Raw genomic sequence first — 27,634 nt, 5'->3', positions numbered from 1 at the left:
TCAATGGTAACTCCAGGATGTTGACAGTGTGGGATTTAGATCCTGAATCCTGCTGCATTTAGAATGAACTTCAGTATTCTGATGAATTGTGAACAGTGCCGAACATTGGGCTGAGGTGACCTTTTCAATAGGGTCAGGTTGCACCTGAACTGGAGGAGGACCAATACCTTGGCGGCCAGGTTTGCTAGTGCTGCAAGGGAGGGATCCTCAACAGCAGAGAAGCAAATGTGAGCCTCAAAGAAGATAGAATGATCAGAAGTAGTAGGTTGAAGAGATAGGTCAGGCTGAAACACGGCAGGAAACAAGGAATGCCTGTTGGATTCAATAGCATTTACTTCAATGCAAGAGGGCTGACAGGTAAGGTTGATGAATTCAGGGCATGGATAGGTATGTGGGACTGGGATATTATAGCCATTAGAGAAACATGGCTAAGGAAGGGGCAGGACAGGCAACTTAATGTGCTTTTGGTCGAACAGAAGTGATGGAAGGAGGGGAGGGGGAGTTGCATTTTTGATTAAGCGGAGTATCACAACAGTAGTCAGAGATGAAATAACTGAATAATCATCCAGTGAGACTTTGTGGGTGGAGCTAAGAAATAAGAAGGGGATGGTGACATTTTTGGGGTTGTACTATACGCCCCTAAATAGTCAACGGGAATTAGAGAAACAAATATGCAGGGAGACTGGGGAGACTTGCAGGAGCAATAGTGTTGTCATAGTGGGGATTTTAAATTTTCCTAAAAGACTGGGACTGCCAGAGTGTTCAGGGCTCAAATGGGGTGCAGCTTGTTGAGTGTGTTAAGGAAAGTTTCATCAAGCAGTATATAAAGGGCCCTACTCAGGAAGGAGAAAGTGAGGACTGCAGATGCTGGAGATCAGAGCTGAAAATGTGTTGCTGGAAAAGCGCAGGTCAGGCAGCATCCAAGGAACAGGAGAATCGACGTTTCGGGCATAAGACCTTCTTCATTCCTGAAGAAGGGCTTATGCCCGAAATGTCGATACTCCTGTTCCTTGGATGCTGCCTGACCTGCTGCGCTTTTCCAGCAACACATTTTCAGCCCTACTCAGGAAGGGGCAAAACTCGACCTACTCTTAGGAAAAAGGGCAGGACAAGTGACAGAGGTGACAGTGGGGGAGCACTTTGGGACCAGTAACCATAGTTCTATTAATTTTAAAACAGTAATGCAGAGGCACAAAACTGGTCCACAAGCTCAATTTCTAAATTGGGGCAAGACGAATTTTGAGGGAATTAGACAGGAGCTTGCAGGGGTTGATTGGAGTAGTTTATTTGTAGGCAAAGGTACCTCTGGCAAATGGGAGGCCTTCAAAAGTGAGATAGCTAGAGTTCAAGGTCTACATATTCTGGTGAGGGTGAAGGACAAGGTTGGCAGAAATAGGGAACCCCGGATGACAAGAGATAGCGAGACTTTGACCAGAAAAAAGGAGGCGTGACTCACGTACAAGCGTGGCCCATCTGTGGTGGGCAAGTTACTTGAGAAGATTCTGAGAGATAAGATATTCATGGAATCCCTGGCAGTATACAGGGAATACAGGAATTTACTGAAGAAGGCAATTGGGAGGGTGAAAAGAGGGCATGAGATAGCCTTGGCTGAGAAGATTAGGATGAATCCAAAGAGGTACTTTAAGTATATTAAAGGAAAAAGAATAACTAGAGAGAAAGAATAGGGCTCAAGGACCAAAGTGGACATGCATGTGTAAACCGCAGGAAATGGGTGAGGTTTTCAGAGTAGTTTTCTACTGTGTTTACTATGGAGAAAAGACATGAAGACTTGGGAGCTTGGGGAAGTTAGTTGTGATACCTTGGGGACAGTCCATATCACAGTAGATGTCAGATGTATTAGAATGTATAAAGGTGGATAAATCTCCTGGTCCTAACCAAATATATCCAAGAACACTGCAAGAGGCTCCAGAAGAAATTGCAGGTGTCCTGCCTGATATTTTTGCATTGTTGTTAGCCATGGGTGAGGTCCCGTAAGATTGGAGGTTAGCGAATGTTGTGCCATTATTTAATAAGGGCTGCAAAGAAAAGCCTGGGAACTATAGATGTAAGATTAACATCTGTGGTGGGCAAGTTACTTGAGAAGATTCTGAGAGATAAGATATTCATGCATTTGGAAAGACAGGGTTTGATTAGAGGTAGTTTAGCATGGTTTTGTGAGTGGGAGATCATTCCTCACAAATTTGTTAGAGTTCTTTGATGAAGTGACCGGAAAGGTTGAGAGCAGGGCAGTAGATGTAGTCTATATGGATTTCAGTAAGGCCTTTGATAAGGTTCCACATAGTAGGCTGCTCTGGAAAGTTAGATTGCATGGAATCCGGGGTCAGCTGGCGAATTGGATACAAAATTGGCTTGATGGTAGGAAGTAGAGGGCAATAGTGGAAGGATGCTTGTCTGACTGGAGGCCTGTGATTAGTGGAGTACCTCAGGGGTTGGTGGTGGGACCATTACTGTTTGTTATCTATATCAATGATTTGGATGAGAGCGTACCAGGCATGATTAGTAAGTTTGCTGATGACACTAAAATAGGAGGTATTGTGGAGAGTGAGGAAGGTTGTCAGAAATTGCAGTAAGATCTTGATCAGCTGAGGAACTGGGCTGAGAAATGAAAAAACGGAGCTCAATATAGGTAAGTGTGAGGTCTTGCATTTTGGAAAGTCAAATCAACGTAGGAATTTCATGGTGAATGATAGGGCCTTAAGGAGTGTAGTGGAACAGAAAGATCTTGGAGTTCAGATTCACAGTTCTCTGAAAGTGGAGTCACAGGTAGATAGGGCAGTGAAAACGGCTTTTGGCACACTGGCTTTCATCAGTCAGGACACCGAATATAGAAGTTGGGAAATTATGTTGCACTTATACATAACGTTGGTGAGGCTGCACTTAGAGTATTGTGTTCAGTTTTGATCACCTTGTTAAAGGGAGGATGTTATTAATCTGGAAAGAGTGCAGAAGAAATTCACAAGTATGTTGCCTGGACTCAATGGTCTGAATTATAGAGAAAGTTTGGATAAGCTAGGACTTCTTTTTGACTAAGATGATGAGATATATTGTCACCCAGTGAGTGGTGAGCCTGTGGTGACCACAAAAAACAGTCAATGCCTGAACATTGCATCTTTTCAAAAGGGAATTGAATATAGGGACTATATCGCATTTGGGACTAATGCAATCAAAGAATATAGGAAAAAGCGGGAACAGGCTATTAAATTGGATGATCAACCATCAAAACGAATGGCAGAATATACTCAAAGGGCCAAATGATCTACTCCTATTCCTATTTTCTATGTTTCCATGATCTGTTGGTTGTGGAATCACTTTACCCTGTCTAAAGCTGTTTGGCACGCAAGCCGTCAACAAGTTTACACTTTCTTTTTAGGTATGCCATGGGATACCATGACTCTTTACTCTTCCTCTAACCAATGCAATGTTTTACATCTATCCAAATGGGCAGGCATGTCTCATTTCAAAGATTATAACTCTGAAAATACAACACACCTTCTCTCAAATCAAAATTTTGATGCAAGGCTTGAACCCAAATCTATTGATTTAAAAGGCAAGAATTACGACTAAGCTAAACTGGCATTACTAAACAAAGGCTAACAATCACTCAAGTTACTAATGGATATGCAGAACAATGGTTGAAGAGTGTTCATTAACTCCAGTCAACCTCTTTGCATTAAAATAAACTGTTATGAATGTGAAGCTTAATTTCTTTAAGTTTTATTCACTGCATGTTTTAAAACTTTCTCAAATTTTATTTACGCATTAATAGCTCACATTTTCAATAACTTGCAACTTCTTTTGAAACACATTTTGCAACTTTACAAATCTAAGTCGAACTTGTTCAGCTGAGTCACAGCGATATTTTGAGATGGATTACCTTAAATCTTGAGGTAACTTTTGTTGCCCATGTTCATTTCAGTGTCAAAGTGATGGCATGAATTAAAAACCTGGTAGGTCATATGATAGTTATTATTTCCTGCCCCACTTGCTATTAACAAAATTCTTTATAAACCTGCATTAAAATCTAAACTTTTGAGTAAGAAGTTTGGAAAAAGGCATTAATGCAACATCTTTTGTAAGACAGGAACAGATGTAGGTCTTTCAGTCCAGTGAAATTGCTCTGCCATTCAATGAGATTGTGACAGATCTGATAATCCTCAATTGCACTTTCCTGCTTTTTTTCCATAACTCTTGATTCCCTTACTGATTAAAAAATTGTCTGTCAGCCTTCGATGTACTTAATGACCCAGCCTCAACAGTCCAATGTTGTCTTGAATTAGTGTTACATTGAGGGATATCGTTAGTTATCATTCAATACTTTATTTTCCTGATCCTTTTCCCTTCCATCTGGTAATGTTGAAACCTTGTTTGGCACGGTGCTGCAGTTCTCAAGTCTTGTAGGCTTGGGTCTGGAAAAATTCAACACTAAGTGCCTATTTGACTGAAGGAGGAGCTGTAACTGAGCTGATTCTGTCTTCACTTGATGTTAAAACTCAACAGTAACAATGAACATTGATCAGTTTTCTGAGCTCTTTATGATTAACCCTTCTTGAACCAAGTCATTTGAGTCCAATTGCAGTGTCCCAGCTGAGCTCAGTTATTTTATTATAGATTGGAATTTAAATGATATGATGTGTATGACTCAAGTACTTGTTATAGTGACTCACTGAGCTAATTGTGGAGTTCCAGTTGTTTTGTAAAAGTTTGGAAATCCAAAATAAACTATGTTTTGATCCACTGGACATGCTCCTTTCATATGGACCTTGTACAATTTATTCAGTTGGAGTTCAGCTTATTTTATATCCTGGGAGAAACTAATATCAGCAAAATATATACAAGAACAAAAAACAGTAACTAATGTAAGTGCACCATCAGACCTTTAAGACACATTTGGTAAAGTTAGTAGTGACACAGTGTATTTCTTGATTTTTATGCAGTTTGAAGCCATGTCATTTACTTTTGGGTTTTTGTAGTGTGTAGTGTGTATAGGATGGGCTAAGTAGAATTGAGAGCTCTCCTTCCAGCAGATTTTGCTTTAGATGTGCCACTAAGTGTTCCTTTTATCGCAAAATTTGCTTTACAGCCAAACATGCCAGTGCACATTAGCAACTGGAATATTTTTCATAATTTTGGTGAGCATTACATTTTTTTGTTAACATTGAAATATGAATTCTTAATATGTGAATTGCAGGTGAATCCTTGATGTCTATTGACATGCATGTTGGTGTTTAACAGAACAAGAATCCACGTGATGGAATGAATGTGCAGAGGAGATTCACCTGGATGTCTCCTGGGCTGGACAGTTTACTTATGAAGAGAGATTGGATAGACTGGGGTTGTTTTCCATGGATCAGAGAACAATGAGGGAGAACACATTTGATACATATAAAACTTTGAGGGGCACAGATAGGGTAGACAGGGTGGCACTTTTCCATTTGGTGGAGGGATCAATGACCAAAAGTAAGGAGTGTGAGGTTCAGAAAGGATGTGAGGACAATTCTTTTCACCCATAGGGTTTTGGGAATCTGGAACTCACTGCCTGTAAGGATAGTAGAGGCAGAAATCCTCATAACATTTAAATGTACACTCACAATGCCAAAGCATACAAGGCTATGGGCAAAGTACTAGAATATGGAATGAGAATAGTTAGGTGCTTGTTTTTGACCAAAACAGATTCAATGGGCTGAAAGGTCTTTTTCATGTACTGTAGACCTCTGACTGAGTACAATGGTAGCTGACCGTGCAATGTTTGATGACAGCTCCCTGACACCGTAAGGTAATCGAATAAAAAACTCCTTGATACATAATATTGGATACCAGGGAGTGATTTCAAGGCCGTAATCTAATCTTTAGATTCAGGTGAATGTTCATAAACTACTCAAGTTGCACTCTGGCGATTCATCTCATCATCTGAACAACGTTGATTAGGTTACAGCCTGGTAATCACTCCCTGCTATCTCGTTCCATATTTAATACTGATCACAGGTAAAGGGTTATATACATAACTAATGAAGTAAAACAATGTAATTAATTATTTATGGGTAGTAATTATACACAGTAATTTATACATTTTAATCATCCATCTGGTATCGCTCTCTTTTTTTTCACCAGAGATGTTTTGGAAGCTGATAAAGTTTGCAGTTTACAAAATCTATTGATTGTATCTTATATGCAAAGAGTTTCCACTCTATCAATTGTATTTCTGATAATACATTTGTTCATCATTAAAATAGATTTATTAATTTCAATAATTGTTCAGGTTACCCCAAGATTTAAGGTAATCCATCTCAAAATACTGCTGTGACTCAGCTGAACAAGTTCGACTTAGATTTGTAAAGTTGCAAAATGTGTTTCAAAAGAAGTTGCAAGTTATTGAAAATGTGAGCTATTAATGCAAGTAAGAAAGATTTGAGAAAGTTTTAAAACATGCAGTGAATAAAACTTAAAGAAATTAAGCTCCACATTCATATCAGTTTATTTTAATGCAAAGAGGTTGACTGGAGTTAATTAACATTCTTCAACTTAGTTGGCTGGCAGTACAAAACTTCACTACTGCTGAAAAAAAGACATTTTGTTGAAGATCTTCACCTTTCACTCATCAGGGTAATTCTCAAAAAAATACTAAAGTAAAAGGAAAGAAAATATCCTGTGTAAAGAAAGAGTGCTGATAGTTGACAAGTGGAATCTGATTGGTGGGGGCATTGCCATGGAGAATATTCCAGTTACAAGTTAACTGGAGGTTTTGTTTAAATTTGAAACAGGCAGGTTGAAACTAATTTGTCGAAGTAGTGCCCTAAGAAGCATGCCACAGTATGATTATCACTGTACTTGTTTATTTAAATGACATGTAGCATGTACATGTTCTTGATAGGGCCTCTACACTGATAAATGTCACTTCCAGCATGTGAAAGTGCTTGAAAACTCAAAACATAATGTCCAACATTATATGTGGTTCAGCAATTGAAGAACATTTTTCATTAATCTTGAATATGGTAAGAATTATTATTACAGTCAACTTGGGTTTTATGATTGCCAAGCCCATAATCTAATGTTCAAAATGAAGAGCAGTGAGATTCCAGAGAGTATCTGATCCTTTTGGGATCACATGCCAATTTGCACAGGTACTTTCAGAGGAGACAAGGAAGAATATTTTCTTTTAAGATGGGGAAGAATGACTTTAAAAAAAAAGGGCTGGAGAAGCAAACTGACTCTCACTTGATGCACTTTTTTCTTAGTACAATAAAATGTTATCAAACTACATTGAAAAAGTAGATCAAATAACTACAAGGGATTTCAAACATTTCCAGTTTAAAAATAAAAATGTGAGAAATAAAGAAATTTTAAAAGAGCTTCTAAAATAAACCAGTAATAATTAATCAGATTATCAGAATTCTTATTCAATTTGATAGAGATTAACACATAATAATAAACCTGAAAGCAAAACAAAAAACATAATTATGTTGGAAGAATGGATCTTGCTTAAAATAAAAACAATTTGAAAGTTATCCAAGTTTCAAAAATCATTTTTCTTCAAGTGAATGTTTTATGCTACCCAATCAAGACAACAGAAGAACTGAACTTCTACTTCTAATTTTGGTCTTCAGGAGGAGTTAACATTCAAGTAAAACTCCCTTTACTCTCTTCAATAACATGCCTTAAAGTTCAAATTCCCATCTTCACCCTTTACAGAAGATTTTCACTTCCCACAGCAATTTTGTACTACTTCGTCACGAAGATCTGCAATTTTATATGGACTGACATCTGTCAGAAGACTGCCACCAACAAGTAATCAACTTAGAATCAATTATGAAAGTATACTTAAAACTCAAAGCTTAGGCAGGAATCAAATATATAGAAGTACCAACTGCTGCCCCTCTCTCAACAATTGCTAAATGTCAAGCTAAGCTGGCTGGAGAGGAGAAATATCAGCACAAAACATAATGGAGGAAACAAATAGTTAATATAATTAAAAATTACTGGATGTTGGAACTAAAATTATATCTCACTGTCACACTTTCACAATCGCCAACTTGCAGGTAAATTTACATGGAATATGAACACCAGAATAGAATAGTTGGACTAACTATCCTCTTTCTCTGCTGTATAATGTTTCAGAAACACTTAGAGAAAACAAAACCTTCATTAGCACCTTTGGGTTTATTTTCTTGTGCCTTTCCTCAAGGTGATTTTTTACTGTCCCCTGACATATAACTAAAACTAAACCAGGGTCACCAGAAGGGTAGATAGAGAGAATGATGAGAATGAGAGAAATAGATGAGAAAGTGATGAAGAAAGAGAGAGTCTACCAATGATACAGGGGGGAAGCAGCATATGACCTGCAATGCATTATGAACCTAGGCAACATATACACATCTTAAAATTCTGGAAAGTTGACAGTAAGTTAAGACTACAATTTAGTTTTGAGGTACATGACATGATATAATCATATGGGACAAAAGAAGACCATTGAAGCCATCATATCATTGTCAGCTCCTTGAAAGACATATCTAATTGACATCCTTTCCTCTTCCAAATATTTATCTAATTCACTTTTGAAAATTATTATTGAATTCTCTTTTTATCATTATTATTGAATTGATATTTTTACCTAGTAAACTCCGGATTATAAAAATTTGCTGTCTTAGAAGGAATTCTTGGCTCCCCTCAGGTTCCTTTATGAATTACATTAAATTCATACCTGGTTTCCACTACAAGTATAGTGTTTCAAATTCAGCTGTCCAAAAATTGCAGTTACCTAAAAACTGAACATTTTTACTGTGGTCAACAGATCAAATTCAAATGAATACAGTAAAAAGCTAACTGGACAACTTGGCAAGACACTGCATTGGCAAAGTGTGGATTCAGCCTGGTTAGCCACTTTGTCATTTGTGTGCCATCTATTTCCAAACTCTGAATGACCCTTTGTCTCAGCTTGGCCTGAATTAATCGAATCCGAAATTCAGCAATATAACATCCAAAATTCAACACTGCCTCAGTCCCTTGATTGAGGGTTTTGAAACAATGTACCCACATAACAGGAATGTCAGTTATCCATTTCTCCTTAATCAAAACCTTTACAATTTTTAAAACCTCTTTAACAATCCCATGTTTCTCCAGACTATTCATGTAGCTGCAAGTGAAGTCCTATACTACTGCCATCATTTTAATAAATATTCTCTCCATCCTTTCCAAGGTCTTAATATCTTTGCAAATATAAGTTGCCAAGAAATGGACCTGACTTAAACTGAGGTTAAACTAGTGACTGAGAAAGGATTATCATAATTTTTTAATATATTCTTGTACTCGTACTAGTAGTGCAATCCGCTTGCCTTGACAGATTCAAAGATTTGAGTAAATTAACTCACACGTCATCCCTAAACTTCCAGATCAAACCTCAATTTCTCTAACTCCCAAATTTCTGTGAAACACAATTAATTCAACATATTCTAAACAAGAAAAAAAAATAGAATTGGTGCACTTTTGTTGCTGCAAGTCATTTAAAACCTTTTATGAATACCATGGACCTGATGCAAGCTCATGCTGGTTTGCAATCACTAGCAGAGATAGCTAGTGAAGTGAACTTAGAAGCCTCAAATAAATGAACCAACTTATTAAAAAGAGAACAGGTACTGTAACGAAGGAGTGAGTTCAAGGTTGAAGTCTGTTCTCAGGGTTCAGATAGTTATGAAATGCTGCAGTTTAGCTCTCCTAATGTGGTATACTTTGAACCCTTTCATTAGATTATCACCTTACATCTTGGTATGAAGTAGCCATTAAATTCCTGAAGAAGGGCTTATGCCTGAAACGTCGATTCTCCTGCTCCTTTGATGCTGCCTGACCTGCTGCGCTTTTCCAGTAACACATTTTTAAGCTCTGATCTCCAGCATCTGCAGTCCTCACTTTCTCCATGAAGTAGCCATTATCTATATATTTCACTTGAGGAAAAAAGGTCAGCACTTATGACAGGTTCCCTTCTAATATTTTATATTAGATTGTGACAGCAAAACACAGACTAAACAGAGGGTAAGAAAGAAAAAAAAGAAAACCGAATACTTGAAATCCAATATCAAAACAAAAAGTTTGGTTCAGCTGGACAGTCAACATCCAAAAGAGAAAGATTCTCATACAGAGAAGAAAGACAAAAAGCAGAAATGAAAGCAGGAAATGATCAGTGAATAATGGAAAGCTTAACTTGACAGGATTGAGAACCACTTTCATGCAACAGCAGTGCTCATAGAGTCGTAGAGGTCTTCAATGCAGAAAAAGGTCCTTTGTTCCATCGATACTGCGCCAGTCAAAAACAAGCAACTAACTATTCTAATCCCATTTTCCAGCACTTGGCCCAGCCACTTGTATTCCTTAGCACTGCAAGTGCACACATACTTTCCCACGTGAGAAACAGTAAAAGCTGTGAGCCATAAAGAAATGCTGTTTAAATGTTCTGGTGTTTACAGCAGTAATATAACTGCTTAAAACAATTAAAACATCACTAATATCATTTAAATGGAAGACCTGATGTGTAAATCAGTACCACGCCTTACCAATTTATTAGATTGTATATGATGGGCAATCATAAAAAACATTGTGCAACAATCTTCTCAGCAGATGTGCTCTATGTTCATTGTTTGATTGACAGCTAAAAGAGATTATTAAAGCATAGCTGTCTTTCACAGAGTCATAGTCATAGAGATGTACAGCACGGAAACAGACCCTTCAGTCCAACCCGTCCATGCCGATCAGATATCCCAATCCAATCTAGTTCCACCTGCCAGCACCTGACCCATATCCCTCCAAACCCTTCCTATTCATATACCCATCCAGATGCCTTTTAAATGTTGCAATTGTACTAGCCTCTACCACTTCCTCTGGCAGCTCATTCCATACATGTACCACACTCTATGTATAGGATTTTGTTTTGATAAGAGATTAAGGAAATGTAGAAATTGTGAACAGTCGTTCCTGAATGGGAAATGTTTTTAATTAGCAAAACAATAATGAATATTTAGACCTTAATTGTATTTCAACACAATATGGCTCCAAGATCTGTTTAAGGTAGATAGAAGGTTATTTGGCAGAGACGTATAAGGGCCAAGGGTGGTGGGTGGATTTCATATGTTAGCATTAAGTTCGCATGGAGGATATTAGAGACTGAGAGTTGGCAAGGATGGGGCAAGGGGACCGGGTAAGATGGCTGAGGAGGTGTGAAGATGCCCTAAAATATAAAGAAAAGAATAGGTGCAAAGTACAAGACAACTCAGGTGGTCCTTTAAAGTAACATGCCTTAGCAGTCCTTGTTGATGCCCCCAATTTGTGGCTCATTCTGTACTTCAGAATGAACTCCTACTACTCAGGGAAATTTCTCCTGAGGAGAGAGTGTGATGAGCCAAGGACTCTCACAACTTGTATTAACTCCTGTAGGAATGAAAGTGTAGGTCCAAGACTATTGCAAAGGAAAGGTAAACAGTTTGTAGTTAGGGAACAAAGTTTGAAATAGGGTCCAGAAACAATGGCTTTCATCTGCCAAATCTGCTGAATGTTGTTTTATTTGTTTTTACCTACCAAGACAAGTAATTCCACACAGATAATGAAACTAAACCCTAGAGGTTTAGAATTTTGTCATTTCACTGCTGTTCATATTTCCTAGCAATTGGCAGTCATTGAAAAAGGGTGTTAATATGCATCACTGAAAGTTGCTTGAAACAATATTACTCATTAGGATCTCTGACTGTGTCATTGCTGGGAAATGTTTACATGGAAAATGAATTGAGAGAATGGTAACTTCTTATTTGGAAACAAATACTGTTTAGAAGTATCTGCACATTTTTGTTCTAATATTTAAATAATTCTCATTAACATTCATTAATATAGCCACTTTTACACTCAACTAGACCTGTACTTACTAATGTCTCCAGCTGAAGACACCGCAATCTGAATATCAACCAGCTAGGAAATGGTAAGATTACCAGTTTGGTATTGTCACTATACTAGCAATTCATGGTCCCAGACTTATGCTCTGGGGTCATGGGTTTGAATTCACATGGAATTAAAAATTAATCTAATGGTGACGATGTAACCGTGGTTAATTGCTGCAAAAAACCCATCTGGTTCACTAATGATCTTTACAGATGGAACTCTGACATCCTTACCTGATCTGTCCTACAGGTTACTCCATACCCTCAGGAAAAAGTTTATTCTTAACTGCCCTCTCCCTCTCAGTTGTATCAAACCTGCTACAAAATTAACAAGGAAACAAAATAGACATCACTCAGCATTGATCAAGGCACTGGAAATGATAATGGCAAACCCAGCATGGTTGATCCTGCAAAGTTCTCCTTGGTAACATCTTGGGGGGGTGGGGTGGAGTGGGGGTGTAGCAGCTGTCCCACAAACTAGTCAAGCAACAGCCTGGTATTGTCTGTAAAGTATGATTCTGAGCATATGATAATGTTCCAGACACCACCATTTTTAACCTAAGGGTGGGGATATACTGATACACAGTCAGGGAGCTGACTTGAGACTCCTCAACATAGACTACTGGCCTCAAAGTATCATGTCATCAGGTGAAACATGAAAAGAAAAACCTGCTGATTACCACTAGTACAGCACTCCAATTTTCCTACATTCAACCCTCACAATGACTTCTGCATTACTTCTTCATTCCTCTGTTTTGAACAGCACTTTGATGTAGCACAGGATCACTTGAGGGTAGCACAAAACATGCTCTGAATGGGAAATTTCAATATCCTTCACCAAAAGTGGCTCGGCAGCACTACTACTGACTAAGCTGGCCAAGTCCTCAAGGACACAGCTGCTAGAATGGATCTGTGATAGACAGTGAGGAAATGATCGAAAAGAAAAACTGTATGTGAACATGTCCTCTCCAACCTACATTTCACAGAATGCATCCACTTATGAGAGGACTGAAGGCATGGTGGCTCCCTTTGCAGATAACACTAAGATAGCAAAGTATGTTGTGAAGAAAACTGAAACAGATGCCTTCACTGAGTACACAAAAATCTGGTAGATGGAGTATAATGTGAAGTTTATTCAGGCAGAAGAATAAAAAAGCAAGATATTATTTAAACAAGAACAATTGTAGAATTTTGAGATGCAGAGGGATCTAGGTACTCCAGTGCATGAGTCACAAAAGTTAACATGCAGATACAATAAATGATTAAGTAGACTAATGGAATGTTTTCCTTCATTATGAGTGGAATTGAACATAAATGTAAGGATGTTGTGACTCAGCTATCCAGGGCACTGTTGAGACCACATCTCAAATACTGTTTGCAGTTTTAGCCTCCTTATTTAAAGAAGGATGTAAATGTACAGGAGGTGGAACATAGAAGGTATATGAGATTGGCACCTGTAATGAGTGGGTTGGTTGACTTACGAGGAAAGATTAGACAGACTAGGCTTGTTTTCACTGGAGTTCAGAAGAACAAGGAAGGATTTGATTGAAATATACAGACAAGATCCTGAAAGGTCTTGGCAAGGTGGTCATGTAAAAGTATATTTCCTCTTGTGGGTGGGTCCAGAACTAGAGGACACAGTCTTAAAATTAAGGGTCACCCTTTTAGGGCGGAGATGAGGAGTAACCTATCCTCTCAGAGTTGAGAGACCGTGGAACTTAGTGCTTATTAGTGGTGGACGAGGTGGGGAAAATTAATATTTTTAAGGTGAAGGTAAAAAGATTCTTGTTGAGAAAAAGAATCAGACGTTATTAGGGATCAATGGGTATGTGGAATTCGGAACTTAAACAGATCAGCCATGATCTTATTGAATGATGGAGTAGGTTTGAAGGGTCAAATGGCATACTTTTGCTGCTAATTTAAATGCTCATAAAACCTATTAAACATGCACTGCAGCCCTTTTATACACAACCAGGTCCCATGATAAACAGCAAGATGAATGAGCAATTAAACTGTTTTGGAAGTTGTTAATCGAGGGAGTAATGCTGGCCAGGACAGAGCCATTATTGCACAGGACACATTAAGAACATCTAGTCCACGCCAGTAAAAATTCTTGTCTAAAAGATGGCACCTCTAACAATGTAGCAGCCTTTCAATGCTGCACTAAAGCACCATTATAGACATTACAGACTACAATTTAATAATACATACGAAGAAGTGATTGTGTAAACTTGAAAATATATGTATTCGGAATATCATACTTTACATTGCCTTAATTCTGAGCCTGGAAGCTATTTCCCTTAATCAGAAGAATTAATTTATCTGTCTATTTATTTACACAGGGAGTTTGTTTTGAGTGCAAATGGGAAAATTGGATAATTTGTTGTATAAATATTTAAAGAAGAAAAATGTTAAGCTTCAATAGGCTGGCAAACTGCCCAAACATCTAAACAAACAGTAAAACCCACTGTAAATAACATTTCTTTTAAACATCAGCTAAATGCACACTCAATACTGCTTTGCAAAGTCTTCTACAAAATTACTGTAACTAACAAGCAGAAATTTATCAGCTTCAGCTAAAATCAATTGCTTAAATCAATTCTAACACTGCTAGTATCTAAGAGGCCCACTGGCAATTTAGGTAAATTACACCATGTAAATGCTTTTGCCTTAATTGAACAGTTCTATCAAGTAGGCTCGGAATACTGTCCACACAGTTTGCACTGAATCAGTATAAATCTAAGTGTAAACATATTCTAGATCTGGATGGAAAGATTTTGTTTAAAGTAGTCATTGGGAGCTTTGCAATTATTTAAAGTATTGATAAAATTATTCCTTACATGGTGAAGGGGTGCGTTTCCAATGAAAATTCAGAGCAAATATAAATTTGTCAGCAACAATATAATTTAAATTAATAGCATGACCAAGTCAAAATATTTTCTAGAAGTGAAAAATTTGAAATGTTGTTTCCCAATATTGTTCATTTTCTTTTCAGAAATATCATCTAAATCTCAACATTGACAACTTTGTGAATAAATACACTGCCGATTGCAAAAGCCAGAAACCCATGACTGTTAAGGCACCATCCTGGAGTTATATTGATTTAGTTGATCTAAGGCAGGGCATGTTTTTCAATTTATTTATATCTCCCTAAGGTGGGTCGGACTAAAAGAAACACTCTAATTTTGAGTGGTCTTCAGTACTCTTAAGTCTCTGCATCGGCAGGATACCAGAATTGTACCATTGCATGCATAGATCTTCAGAAGTGTGGAGAAAATAAATAGAATCAGTGCTCTCAAATCTCAAAATTAAACAATGGAGACAGAGCATGAAACAGAGACTTGTATTCAAATAGTGCTCTTCACAATTATGGAATGTCTGTAGTCACCTTTGCAATGTAGAAATGTAGAGACAGTTGTAGGAGGAAACATGGCAACCAATTTGCACAGAGCAATTTCCCACAAACAGAAATATGATATAACCAGCTACTCTGTTTTTGTGATGTTATTTGAGGGAATAACATTTGTTAGGATACTAGGAATAACTCTTCTGCTTATCTTCGCAATAGTGGCATAGGACCTTTTCTGTCAACATAAGAGGGCAGATGGGCCTCAGTTTAATGACTCTTATATTGGGTGCATAATGAATTTCTCCGGTCAAAAATACAAGGTGAGAGAAGAACGCAGCAATTAAAAATTACTGGGATGACACTAAGACTGAGAATCTTGGAAATACAGAAGTTACTTAGCATCTGAGAGAGAAGAAATATAAATATATATGTAAATCACAGAACACCGCAATATGCCATATATGAAACAAATAATGACAATTTCATATTTTCTGATGGCATTCACACCAGTGAAAATAATAAATGTACAAATTATGACTTAACACATTATTATAACTTTGCAGACACAGTTAAAGGTAATTCCACAAATATAAGGAGAAAGAATTGTCTGTGCTCAGTTTTCTCTGTTTTTGTGATTGAGAGAAGAGATACGTGAAAAATCTAACCAGTAAAAATGAATAAAAGACATTGCTACGAAATCAGCACAACAAGGAAAGTACGGGATAAACCTTGAGAGAGGGGAACAGTGGAAATATTAAGTCCGAGACTACAGTGCAACTCTGTCTTTAACATTCATTCTCAAGAAACTGAGACACTTGATGTATTTCAAGGTTTTTTTTCCTCATCATATTTTAGTAGGATCATGAATTTTCTTATTTTTTCCGAAGTTAACAGGGACCACACATAAAATTGTTCTTCAGGCTTTGAGAGTATTTTCCTTCCAACTCCAGGAACAGTACAAGAGTGCAGAGGTGATGTCTCTTACCCCTTTCTACATGGAGACGACTTGGCTTCGCTCAGCATCACACGATTGTCAGGTACTACAACTGACAACAAAATAACAAGCCTGCTGTGTTCTAAGTATACTGCTGCACCAGCCCTTCGTGTACCACTCACTTCTCGTTTATTTTCAAGATAAGATACTGGCAGATATTACAGAAAATATTTTTTAAATTCCCCAAATGCTTTATATAGCCATTCACAGCTGTAAAATACATTGATTTATATAACAATTGCTAATGGCATGTAAACGTCATATTCAAATGAGTAATTTAGCTTCAAACTAAGAAAGTGATTACAACATACTGGTTATATTCAGGAGTGGAAAGTATTTGGAAAACAAGGTTATTAAGGAAGATCCTCAACAGAGGGAGGTTACTCCTTACCCCCACTCTCTCTCTCACTTGTTCTTTGCTTCAATTAGCTACTAAATAATTACCTGATGAAAAAAATGCACACCGAACCTACTGCAGACACAAACAAAGAAGATGGATCTCTGGCTTATGCAGTGTGGTTTTATTCACTAGCATATATGACTCGAGATAATGCTGCAGATAACAGATTGTAACTGTATTCAATTGAGCAAAAAGCTATTTGCGCAACACAATAGGTATCTGAGAAGATGATGACATAAAATGTTGACACAAGAATCTTTTAGTTTTAGTTGAATGCTTAAAAGTCATGTTCATCGAACAGAACACAAACATGTCCATTAAGTAAACCATTACTTACTCGCTGCTCTCCCGACACACACACACCCAAAAATGTGCTTTTTTTATGCTTTGTCAATTAGCAATTGAAGTCTGTGAACTCTAATCCAGGTAGGTGAAGAGTGGGATCATTTTGAAATGGAAGAGAAACAACAAAGTAATTCAATGCATTGCGATAAAATTTAAGTGGTTGTAAAAAATAAATGGGATGCTTGTTTTATAAAAGTTCATGCAATCCAGAATAGACAGTCTCCCTTTAAGCCAAGGTTAGTGCAAGCAGTGATCAATACCTCAATCTCAATAAACTATTTCAATAATAGTTGATTCAGGTGGAAACAGGAGTTGAAATTTCTGTTCAGCGACCTGTGTCACCTTGTCATGTTTGCTGAACACTGATAATACATCATAGCTGTAATGGAAATGACTAAGTGTAAAATGTACACAGAAAGGCACCCACAGAATCGTTTTCATTCTTCAACATCAAATCAATATGATATGCATGCCTTCAGCCAAAACTGTGTGATGGATGCTGGAAAGACATTAAAAAACCCTTTACCAACATTTTTCACATATTCCATGGTAATAGGCAGAGGCAGATACTCACTTGTATACTGTCCCTCCATTGCCATGACCGAGGATATCTCGATACTGAATGTCCTGTTCATTCATCTAAAAGAAAGGAAGGTAGAAAAAAAGCTAGTAATGTCAGGCAAGTGTATAGAAATGTCAAGGAAAAGTAACTCAAGGCCATAAACAACAAGCATCCAGGTCATTTCAAGTTCAGCAGCAAGTGGGAAAAGATCAATACAACATTTGCTGTTCAATTTATAAAAGACAATACCAAGGGACAAAGTGATGGAAAGTTTAATGACAATTTGTTTGCCTGGGTCATTTCATTAATGTTTGATAAAAGATGTCAAAACTGAATGATACAACATGGTTTCAGTGGGTCAGTGTGAGGAAACTAATGGTGGAGGGGAGGGAGTAGTATAAAGAGAGAAAAAAAAGGAGGTGACTGGCATCACTTATATCCTGAGGGCAATACAAAGGCAAAAATGAGAATTCGGTATAAAATCATACCATTCTGCCTCAAATCTGAAAATTTAATTTAGCCGGGAATGGCTTCAGTCCTCATTACAAACAAGTAGGAATGCAGCCATCCTTCAAAGCGCATGTCAGCACTGTCAAAGTCTGTAGCGTTCAATGCCAGTCACACAGAAACAAGAGACAGGTGCTGCAGAAGTGTTAATGTCAAAGCCTTCAATTGTTGCAACTTGGTAAGAGAGTTAAAAAAAATCTCTACATCAGTTGGGTATACAGCTTAAAAAAAACACAGGCATGGATAGTTGAGATTCAGTTCCTTCCTGACTTTGTCTCCACATCATCTTCAACTGCAAACATCAAATAATTTTTGTTTCTGGTTGGGCAAGTGGTAAAATTAGCGACAGCCAAATTCTCAACTTTCAGCGTTAGTGCGCCTTGGGAAGATCCAGTTAAAGGATAATTTCCAAAATGGGCATTTACAAATTAGGTTGTTACTATGGTCTTGTACAGAGAGACAGATTAATACTGAAAACAATTAAGGAATGTATTTTTGTGTTTTGGCTTTCATGTTCCACCACACCACCACCCATAAACCAATGCTCATCCAAAACTCTGTCTATAACCTAACCTGTTCTAAGCCCAACCAATGGAAGCCATTGGCTCAGCCGTGTATTAAGGAATTCTGGAACACTATGCCATTTTTATCCCCTTTGTAAGTTTTAGGACTCTCCTCAAAATTGAATCCTTCAAATAAGCTTTTGGTCATCCTAATATAGCTTTCTCATAACTTCGCCTTGTACTTCCATGAAGTGCTTTGGGGAATGTTTATACATCAGTGCTTCTACATAAATAGAAGTTGATGTTATCCTCAAGTGAAATTTTTTTGTATTTATTTCAGATTTCTACCATCCATGTTTCTGTCGTCATCACTGAATGTTTGTTGTATTTCTTTGTCACTGGCGCACATAACGTAGTTTTTGTATGTATGATGTAATTGACATGCTTTGCATCAGTTCAGTTTAAATCAATCTCACCTTTTAGCAACTTGAAATCTACATAAAACGGATTTTTTATGCTGTTTTTCTTTCTTTTCTTGTTTGCAGTATTCAACACCAGAGTTTTTAAAAATTAGTTGATTTGTCACTGGGACACCGCAGCTGCCCAACTGTGCTACAAACATGGTAAAGGTCCAACTGACACACAGGTCAGACAATGTTAGCAGCAATTTTTTTAACCATTCATAGCACGCTCATGGATGCATAAAAATGCCACAATACTTCTTTCAAACCCATCCAAGCAGCATTTTTGATAAGAATTTTTAATTAGGTATGCTTGCTACACATTCCAGGATGTATAAAATCCGAACTTTTGCTGTTACTCACTTTATGAAAAGCATCCTGTGTTACAAAACATATTTTCTGTACATTCGATTTTGCCTTGTGTACATAATGCATTTTGAGTTGCAGTAAAGAATAGTAGGGTAAAGTTCAGGGAGCTAAAGTCATTATTGATGGGTGATTACCTTGAAATGTTGCCAAGTGTTATACAAAAGCACACTGGGGTCAGATATATATAGGGTTAAGTGAGATTTTCTGTACACTGAGAGAAATGCTCTTTAAAAGAACCCTAGTGACAACATTGATAGTACAACCTCAGACAGAATATCATATTAAGTCAACTGCAAATTATTTGTTAACAAATCTATGGCAATGACATCAAAATGGGCATGAACTCAGTAAAAATGATCAACTTTCCAACACATGTAACAATTAAAACAATACACTATAAGAAGTGATAATACAAAATACCACATAGCTATTGCAAAATGTTAATCTAAATATGAATCACAGGACAACCCTCAAGATTTTTCAAGTTCTTGTCTCCCAGTTTAAGGGCATTATTTGTATTCCATGACTAAATTACTGCCCTGCAATTACTCAACATATTGGTTTTTCTCTAAATAACCATCAGCTGCAATACAAAACAGCAACAGATGAAATAAAAGGATATGTGGGCTTCTATGAACCTGCTTGAAATTGACAAATCCATAGCACAAAACAAAAATCTGTGCAAAAAAATCAATTGTCAAAACTTTGGTTTATTACAACTGATTTATAACCAAATGCTTAAACATTTTGCAAATAATCACTGCTAAGTAAAACTAACTTATATGAAAATTTTTGATGTACAACTTCAATTAACATTTGTTGAAATAAATAAATTCTTTTGCTTAAAACAGTACAGCTATTTTGTTCACTGGTGTAACCATTTCATTCAAGCATTAATGCAAGCAATTGAAAAGACTTAGCAAGTAACACTTTATATAGCAGCAAGTAATTCAAAAATACAACATGGTCAAATGCCTTCTATGAACTAGTGGCACTTTATCAATACTAGAATCAATGGCTGGCATTACCAGTGAGTGACAGATATGAAATAAATATTTATATCACATAACCTGTGTCAATGAGACTCAGCAGAAAGCTATTTTCAACCTGCCAATAACTGATTTTCCCAATGACAAGCTGGAGGATCATAATTTTAACTTTTTTTTAACACTTAATATGAAGTCAATATTGAACTGTCACTGATAATTTTGTTAAATTACCAGGTAGCACATCTTTAATGCTTGGCTATATTACGTCCTGAATTGTATGGAATTGATTCTCCGGCAAACAAACAAGATTGGAGCACTGCCACTACTATCAAATGTCAAGGGGACATCCCTCCATTAGGCTACTCTGTTACAGGTGATATCAAGGGACAGGCGTAAAGAGCAAGCTGGTAATTGTCTGCTTGACACACTCAACTTGAACAACTTGATTCATGAAATGCCAAAAAGGCTTAGTCTGTTCCCTTCACAGAGAATGAATACGCATCCAAGATGATTAACTTTTTATCCTAAAAAGTGTGAAAGGGACGTGAACAGCAGTTAGAAAATCAATAAGCATCTTTCATTTGCAGTGACACAAATGTCTCAGTCAATACAATTTAATAAGCAATTCTGATAACAATGGACAGATGCCCTCCTTCCTCAAAGGTCTCTTAAAAGGCTTCAACTATCCCCACCAAGTTAAAAACACCATTACAATCTATTTACCATGACCAATTTAAATGCACAAGTCAAACTGACAGTAAATTACATGTGAGCAATTATTAAATCGCAACAGATATTTCCAAAGTACTTTCTCTGTTACTTGAATAGCCCATTAGCTAGGCAAAGTATCACTATAGCTTAGCTCCATCATTTAAGGTAGCCAATACTTGAACTGGACATTCTGGTTTTGGAACAGCCCAAATGTGGCTGTTTGGTAACTCCCATAATGTAAAACCAGAGTAAAATTAAAATAAATTGTGATGTGTGACTGCACAAAATCCTGTACTCAGTTTTGGGATTATCAAAAACATGGTAATCCTACTGTAACATTACATTTTGCCTAATTTCACAATTAACAAGTTAATTAACAAATAACAAAAACAATTTGCATTTAAAAAAAGAACAGGAAGTGCTAGATAACTCAACAGGTCTGGCAGTGTCTGTGAAGAGGGAAACAAAGTTAACATTTCTTGTCTGATTTGACTCCATTCCAAAGGAGAATCATATTGGACACAAACTCTCAACTTTGTTTTTCTCTCCACAGATGCAAACAGACCTTTTGAATCCCATATGACTCTTCTTTGGAATGGAGGCACATCAGACTCAAAAAGTAAACTTTGTTTTTCTCTCTCCACAGATATGAACAGACATTCCGACTTGCTTCAACATTTATTTTTCAAATTTGAAAGATAAGTATTTAACCAAAATCTACTCCTGCATGAACAAAAAAAGTGTTTTGTCAGAATAATGTATAGTATGCTCTATTTCAACTAAATTTGTGAAGATCCTTTCTAAGTTTTAAAAATGGAAATTAATAGCATAAATATGAAAATAACAACTGTAGAAAATCTGAGATAACCATTCAATAGCATCCCAGGTTAAATGAAAAGTAGGTGGGGTTGCAGGTGGAAAAGGAGAAATTATCTTTTCTAGTACGGTGGCACAGTGGTTAGCACTGCTGCCTCACAGCGCCAGAGACCCGGGTTCAATTCCCGCCTCAAGTGACTGACTGTGTGGAGTTTGCACGTTCTCCCTGTGTCTGCGTGGGTTTCCTCCGGGTGCTCCGGTTTCCTCCCACAGTCCAAAGATGTGCAGGTCAGGTGAATTGGCCATGCTAAATTGCCCGTAGTGTTAGGTAAGGGGTAAATGTAGTGGTATGGGTGGGTTGCGCTTCGGCGGGTTGGTGTGGACTTGTTGGGCCGAAGGGCCTGTTTCCACACTGTAAGTAATCTAAATCTAAATCTAGTACCTTAAATAAGTAAAAGTTAGTTTAGCAATTCTGAAAGAAAATCAAGTAACTTGATACAAATATCCAAAAGCACAAAAGTTAACTAATATTGTATGTATGAAACAGATCAATTTATTGCATAGACCCTGAACAGCAACTCATGTCATACTACTATGCAATAGGTGATACAATTGTCCCGCAGAAAACTGTCTGGCCAATTTTTTTTGAATTGCAATAATATGACCACCTGCTGTAATGAGGTAATAAAAAAAATTGAATGCAAAATTCTAAATGCCATAATGGGCAATAAGTTTTCATTGAACCACTAATTTTAACAATTCTAAACATTGACAAAATTATCTAACAGTTAAAAAGAGGGAGTACACTTTAAAAAAGGTCATCCAAGACAACTGACCCGAAAGCAGCCAAGTTCACAGGAATTTACAAAGGAATGCCTAAATAAAATGATCTAGCACACCTCGAACTCGAAAAGCCTTTTTTTTTAAAGAAAGGGCTTTCCAACAGTAACCACTCTTGGACATTGAAATTCACCGCCGGGAAAGTATAACTCAAACAGACACTTTCAAATATCCCTGGTGATGAGACTCCTACGGTACTTCAGGAACAATAACATAAATTTGAAACTTATTATGCACAGAGTAAGATTCAAAACTCTCTTACCTATACCTGAGGATAATAGACAAACTCTGATAATGGTCCATCAAAATATCTTGTTAAAATTAGATAACTGTCCCTACTGCGGACCATTAGGTAGTAATCACACTTCAAAATATCCCTCTCGAGAGAAGCCACGATTACAAGCTTGTGCCTTTTGCTCGAGAAACCAGTGACAGGAACATCAAGAAGGCTCTATTTTGGAACTGATGTGTGCAGTGTTGCAGAAGTGATCAACCTTAAGAAAAAGCTGATAGCGGGCCAATAACTTTTAAAACATCGAAATCTGCTACGTGAAATTTCATCCAGGAGAATACTTGATCCAGCTTAGCTGCAATCACTCACCAAAACTTCAAGATGGACAGTGGAATTTACAATTCCTTTACCAAAGAACTATAGTTCTTTTTTCAATTCAACCTCAATTAACCCTGTATCTTGTTTTGTTTTAAATCTATGCTCGTACAGATGTGCATGTCAGGAATTTGGGATAAAATTTATCTTTTTAACAGTGTTTATGTCTTTGTACTGAGTTTACGATTAAAGTATTTTAATTAAAAAGTTAATTTTTATTACTTTCAAAGATTTAGCTGATTTTTCTTCCTGGTTTTACACATGCTCAAGTATACATTGAATTGAAAAGCACACCCTTAAAAATTCAAAAACTAAGAGACCAATCTCGGGAACAAAGAGAGAGGAATCTATCAACCCTCCAGACTTGGTCACAACATATTTAACGATCACTTTTATGTATGTGTCAATCAGATTAATGTTTCTATCCAAGCTGATTAAACCTACAGGAAAACTAAAAGGAAAGGAAAAAAGCTTTTTCAAAGCTTACTGGGTAAACACTCAATATGGTATTAACCCTCACAGCCATTTCATTACAACCAAATAACAGGACATTACAACCAATATCAGCACTGCTTAAATAGGCTTTTACTGCTGACCATAATGCAGTGATTCCATACAGACATAACAGCTAGTTTCCTTGATTTCATCTTCACCTGACATCCATTCTTCTAGAAAAGATCATGAAACTGAAGCAAGGATCCCAGCTGATATTTTCCTCTCTAACTCCAGGGTAGGAGACTTTCTGTAGTAACCCTATAGTCATCCATGCTGAGATCAAGCAACTCTGCACTGATCGAGATTTTAAATGGTTGGTTTTTGTGGTTGATATGAATCAACCAAACACCAACATGACCAGCTAAACAACTGACAGTGCTGATGCAAATCATAGATGGAAATGTGTTGCTGGAAAAGCGCAGCAGGTCAGGCAGCATCTAGGGAACAGGAGAATCGACGTTTCGGGCATAAGCCCTTCTTCAGGCTTATGCCCGAAATGTCGATTCTCCTGTTCCCTAGATGCTGCCTGACCTGCTGCGCTTTTCCAGCAACACATTTCCATCTCTGATCTCCAGCATCTGCAGACCTCACTTTCTCCTGATGCAAATCATAATTTAATCGAATCTCCTGCAAACTGAACTTAAAAAATATATAATTAAAAAAAAACTAGGAATTCAGTTCATTCACCAAATCATATTTAAAAAGCACCATTTCCAAGAAAAATCTTCAGAATACTTACACATTTGTTACATTATCATTTAAATCTGACTTAATTTAATATTGCTAGCTGGCATTTTAAAATTAAGTGCACAGATGTGGGGCTGGATATTAGACAGGTTTTCAGCCTTGGGGCACGTAGAATAGTTCAGGTGGCTAGCCAACCACCTTCTTACCAACATGTGAACTTACCCTCATTAAATTGAAGGAGCCGTGATTGGTAGTCTACCCACCACATGCAAATAAATAATTGATGATAATACGCTGTCCGTGCCATAATATAGTTGCCATGGGTAGTTGGGCAAGAGTTGGCAAGCCTTTTGGCCGGAGAGGAGGATGGCACAATCTTAAAGCATTGTCCTTTATGCATGGGTGACATCCCCCTTCCTTTCACCTGCCTGTTCCTCAAAATCTATCTTCTTTACCCCTTTGCACTCCTCCTTAAGGTTTTCAAATGCTTCCTGACTAGGACCCCAGCCTTAACTTAGGCTAGGGTCTATGTTATCTTCCTTTTGGGGCTGCCTGCAGTATAGGTAGCACGCACTAGAAGTGATGGAGTTACCAGGACTGCAGGAGCTACTAGACAAACAGTTCCAAAGATTGGAATCTCTTACCCACTGTGGATGGAAGTCCCTTAATCTAATAACTAAAGGTCACCACCAAGCAGTCCAGCCACCAAAGGTATACAGCTTATCTGATCAATATATTTAAAATATACAACCTACTTTCCAGTTGGGAATTTGCTTTATAAACCATGAGGATATAACCCCCAGTAATTTAAAAACATATTCACTGCTCAACAATCATACTGAAGCAACAAAACAGTAGTAATATGTTTTCAGAAATGTTATTATCTGAACAATATTGTTAACTAATTGCTGAATTCAAAGCTCCCAATGCAAGTTTTATTGTACTTTCAGTTTACTATCCTATACAGGCAGAATTCTTACTGGAAGAGCATTATGTTTCTTACACATTAACTGACACCAATATTGGGCCTATTAGGTCCTATAGATTAGTTCTCTTTTTAAAAGAAAGACTTTCCAAGACATCAACATATAAAGGTAGGGCACAATGACATAACAAAGAGTAAAGACAAAAATCTTCAAAAACACTGTTATGAGGATAACAGGAAATCACTGAGGCAGAATTAGTTACTTCCGCAGTGTTGGAAAAATTGAAAACAAATAAAGTTAGTTTTAAAAGCATCAGTGAGCCAAAGAGTAGCACAATTGTCTGACTGATAAGGAATTATCACAATGGAACTACAGATCGGATGAAATAAAATGTAATAATGTTTTTCTAGAAAAAGTAAAATTAATGTCACAATTTCAAATTTCTGTTCTTCATACAGATAAGCTGCATTAACACCCATTTTTGGACAATATGTACTATATTAATACACAAACTAGCATTTATAAACCACACCTTTTTATAAAACATTTATTGTTATTAATTTACTTTCATTTAAATCTGTGTTCGCATTTATAAGTGAATGATGTATGTTTTTTTTTAAATAATTACATCGTCATACTGTAATGCCCTACTTTTGCAGCTCAGGGCTTCTCAGCCTATGCTACAGAGAAACACCTACGTTTCAATCAAACGTATCACTAAGTTTCCAAACCAAACTTCTGCATTTTGCTGTTTAACTATAAACCTATTTAACTATAAAATATATTTAAAAAGGAACAAATTTGGATCAGATCTATGCATCCTGGTACAAATAGCCCTTTGTCCTGCAACTTTATATAAAGGTTAAAATTTAGTCTTGGGTTCTTTATGGAATACCACAGATCATCAACCAGAAATTATTATATTTATTACATCAGTTTCCCCTATTCTATAAATTGGTCAACAATTATACCTCCTCTGTACAATGCCTTGCAAATCTCCACTGAGAAAAACCACTGTGCCGCTTCAATAGTTTTCATTTTACAAAATCTCAAATTCATAAATTAGTCAACATTTAGTGTTAACAAGACATATGAAAGGGCTTGGTTTACTAAACACAAGCAAGCAGCAACTTTGGCCTAATTAACTCACTGATCCTCGTATTTTGTAATGTGGCCTCATTCCGTGGTTTATTTTTGAGCAAATCAAATAAACTGGAATTCAAACCAACATCTTTGCAAGAATCAAAAACAGAGGTTGCTGGAAAAGCTCAGGTCTGGCAGCATCTGTGAAAACAAATCAGAGTTAAGGTTTTGGATCCCAGACATGACACATACACTCTGATTTCTCTTCATAGGTGCCGCCAGACCTGCTAGGCTTTTCCAGAGACTTCTGTTTTTGTTTCTGATTTACAGCATCTGCACTGCAAGAATGCTTCCTCATACTGGCGGGGTAGATTTAAACTGTCACTTGTCACAAAGCAAACCTACTTTTCCCTCTGTAACACTGCTCCTGAACATTTCATTCATTTTTTTGATATCTTTAGACTTGACCATTCCAATATTGCCCTAGTTAACATGCTATCTTTCACCCTCCATAAACTCAGGCTCATCCAAAATTCAGCTAGTCATATTCTGAACTGCATTCTGTCTCATTGAACCATCACCTTTATGCTTGCTGAATCATGAAATGTAACTAAGTCCTCAAAGTCTGAGTACATATTTTGCTTATAACTAGGTTTAATAGTGTGCTGTTCATGAGATGGCATATTTCTCTGTTTCCTTTGCAACCCCTGCTGGTCAACCAATTTCCCAATTTTTTAAAAAAATGTTCATTTTCAAATTTCCCAATACCCTAATTACTCAAATCTACGCAAGAAGGCATTTGGTATGCTTTCCTTTATTGGTCAGAGTATTGAGTACAGGAGTTGGGAGGTCATGATGCGGCTGTACAGGACATTGGTTAGGCCACTGTTGGAATATTGCATGCAATTCTGGTCTCCTTCCTATCAGAAAGATGTTTTGAAACTTGAAAGGGTTCAGAAAAGATTTACAAGAATGTTGCCAAGGTTGGAGGATCTGAGCTACAGGGAGAGGCTGAACAGGCTGGGGCTGTTCTCCCTGGAGCGTCAGAGGCTGAGGGGTG

General features: G+C 37.2%; 1 protein-coding gene across 9 annotated transcripts in view; it reads right to left on the bottom strand.

Annotated features, from left to right (window-relative positions):
- The window catches only part of map2k5 (mitogen-activated protein kinase kinase 5), a 379,209-nt gene that overhangs the window by 235,730 nt on the left and 115,845 nt on the right, over positions 1-27,634 (bottom strand). For all 9 annotated transcript variants that reach the window (XM_087981145.1, XM_087981146.1, XM_087981147.1 and 6 more), the window contains exon 8: positions 17,593-17,657. In XM_087981145.1, coding sequence (XP_087837271.1) covers positions 17,593-17,657 — 65 coding nt within the window. The remainder of the gene's footprint in view (positions 1-17,592; positions 17,658-27,634) is intronic.

The sequence above is a fragment of the Chiloscyllium plagiosum genome, unplaced genomic scaffold (assembly GCF_037043375.1).
Source record: "Chiloscyllium plagiosum isolate Xiang-an unplaced genomic scaffold, Cpla_swu_hap1 HiC_scaffold_39, whole genome shotgun sequence".
Lineage (NCBI taxonomy): Eukaryota > Metazoa > Chordata > Chondrichthyes > Orectolobiformes > Hemiscylliidae > Chiloscyllium > Chiloscyllium plagiosum.
The sequence above is the reverse complement of the archived record's forward strand: the minus strand, read 5'-3'. Positions and strand labels throughout refer to the sequence as shown.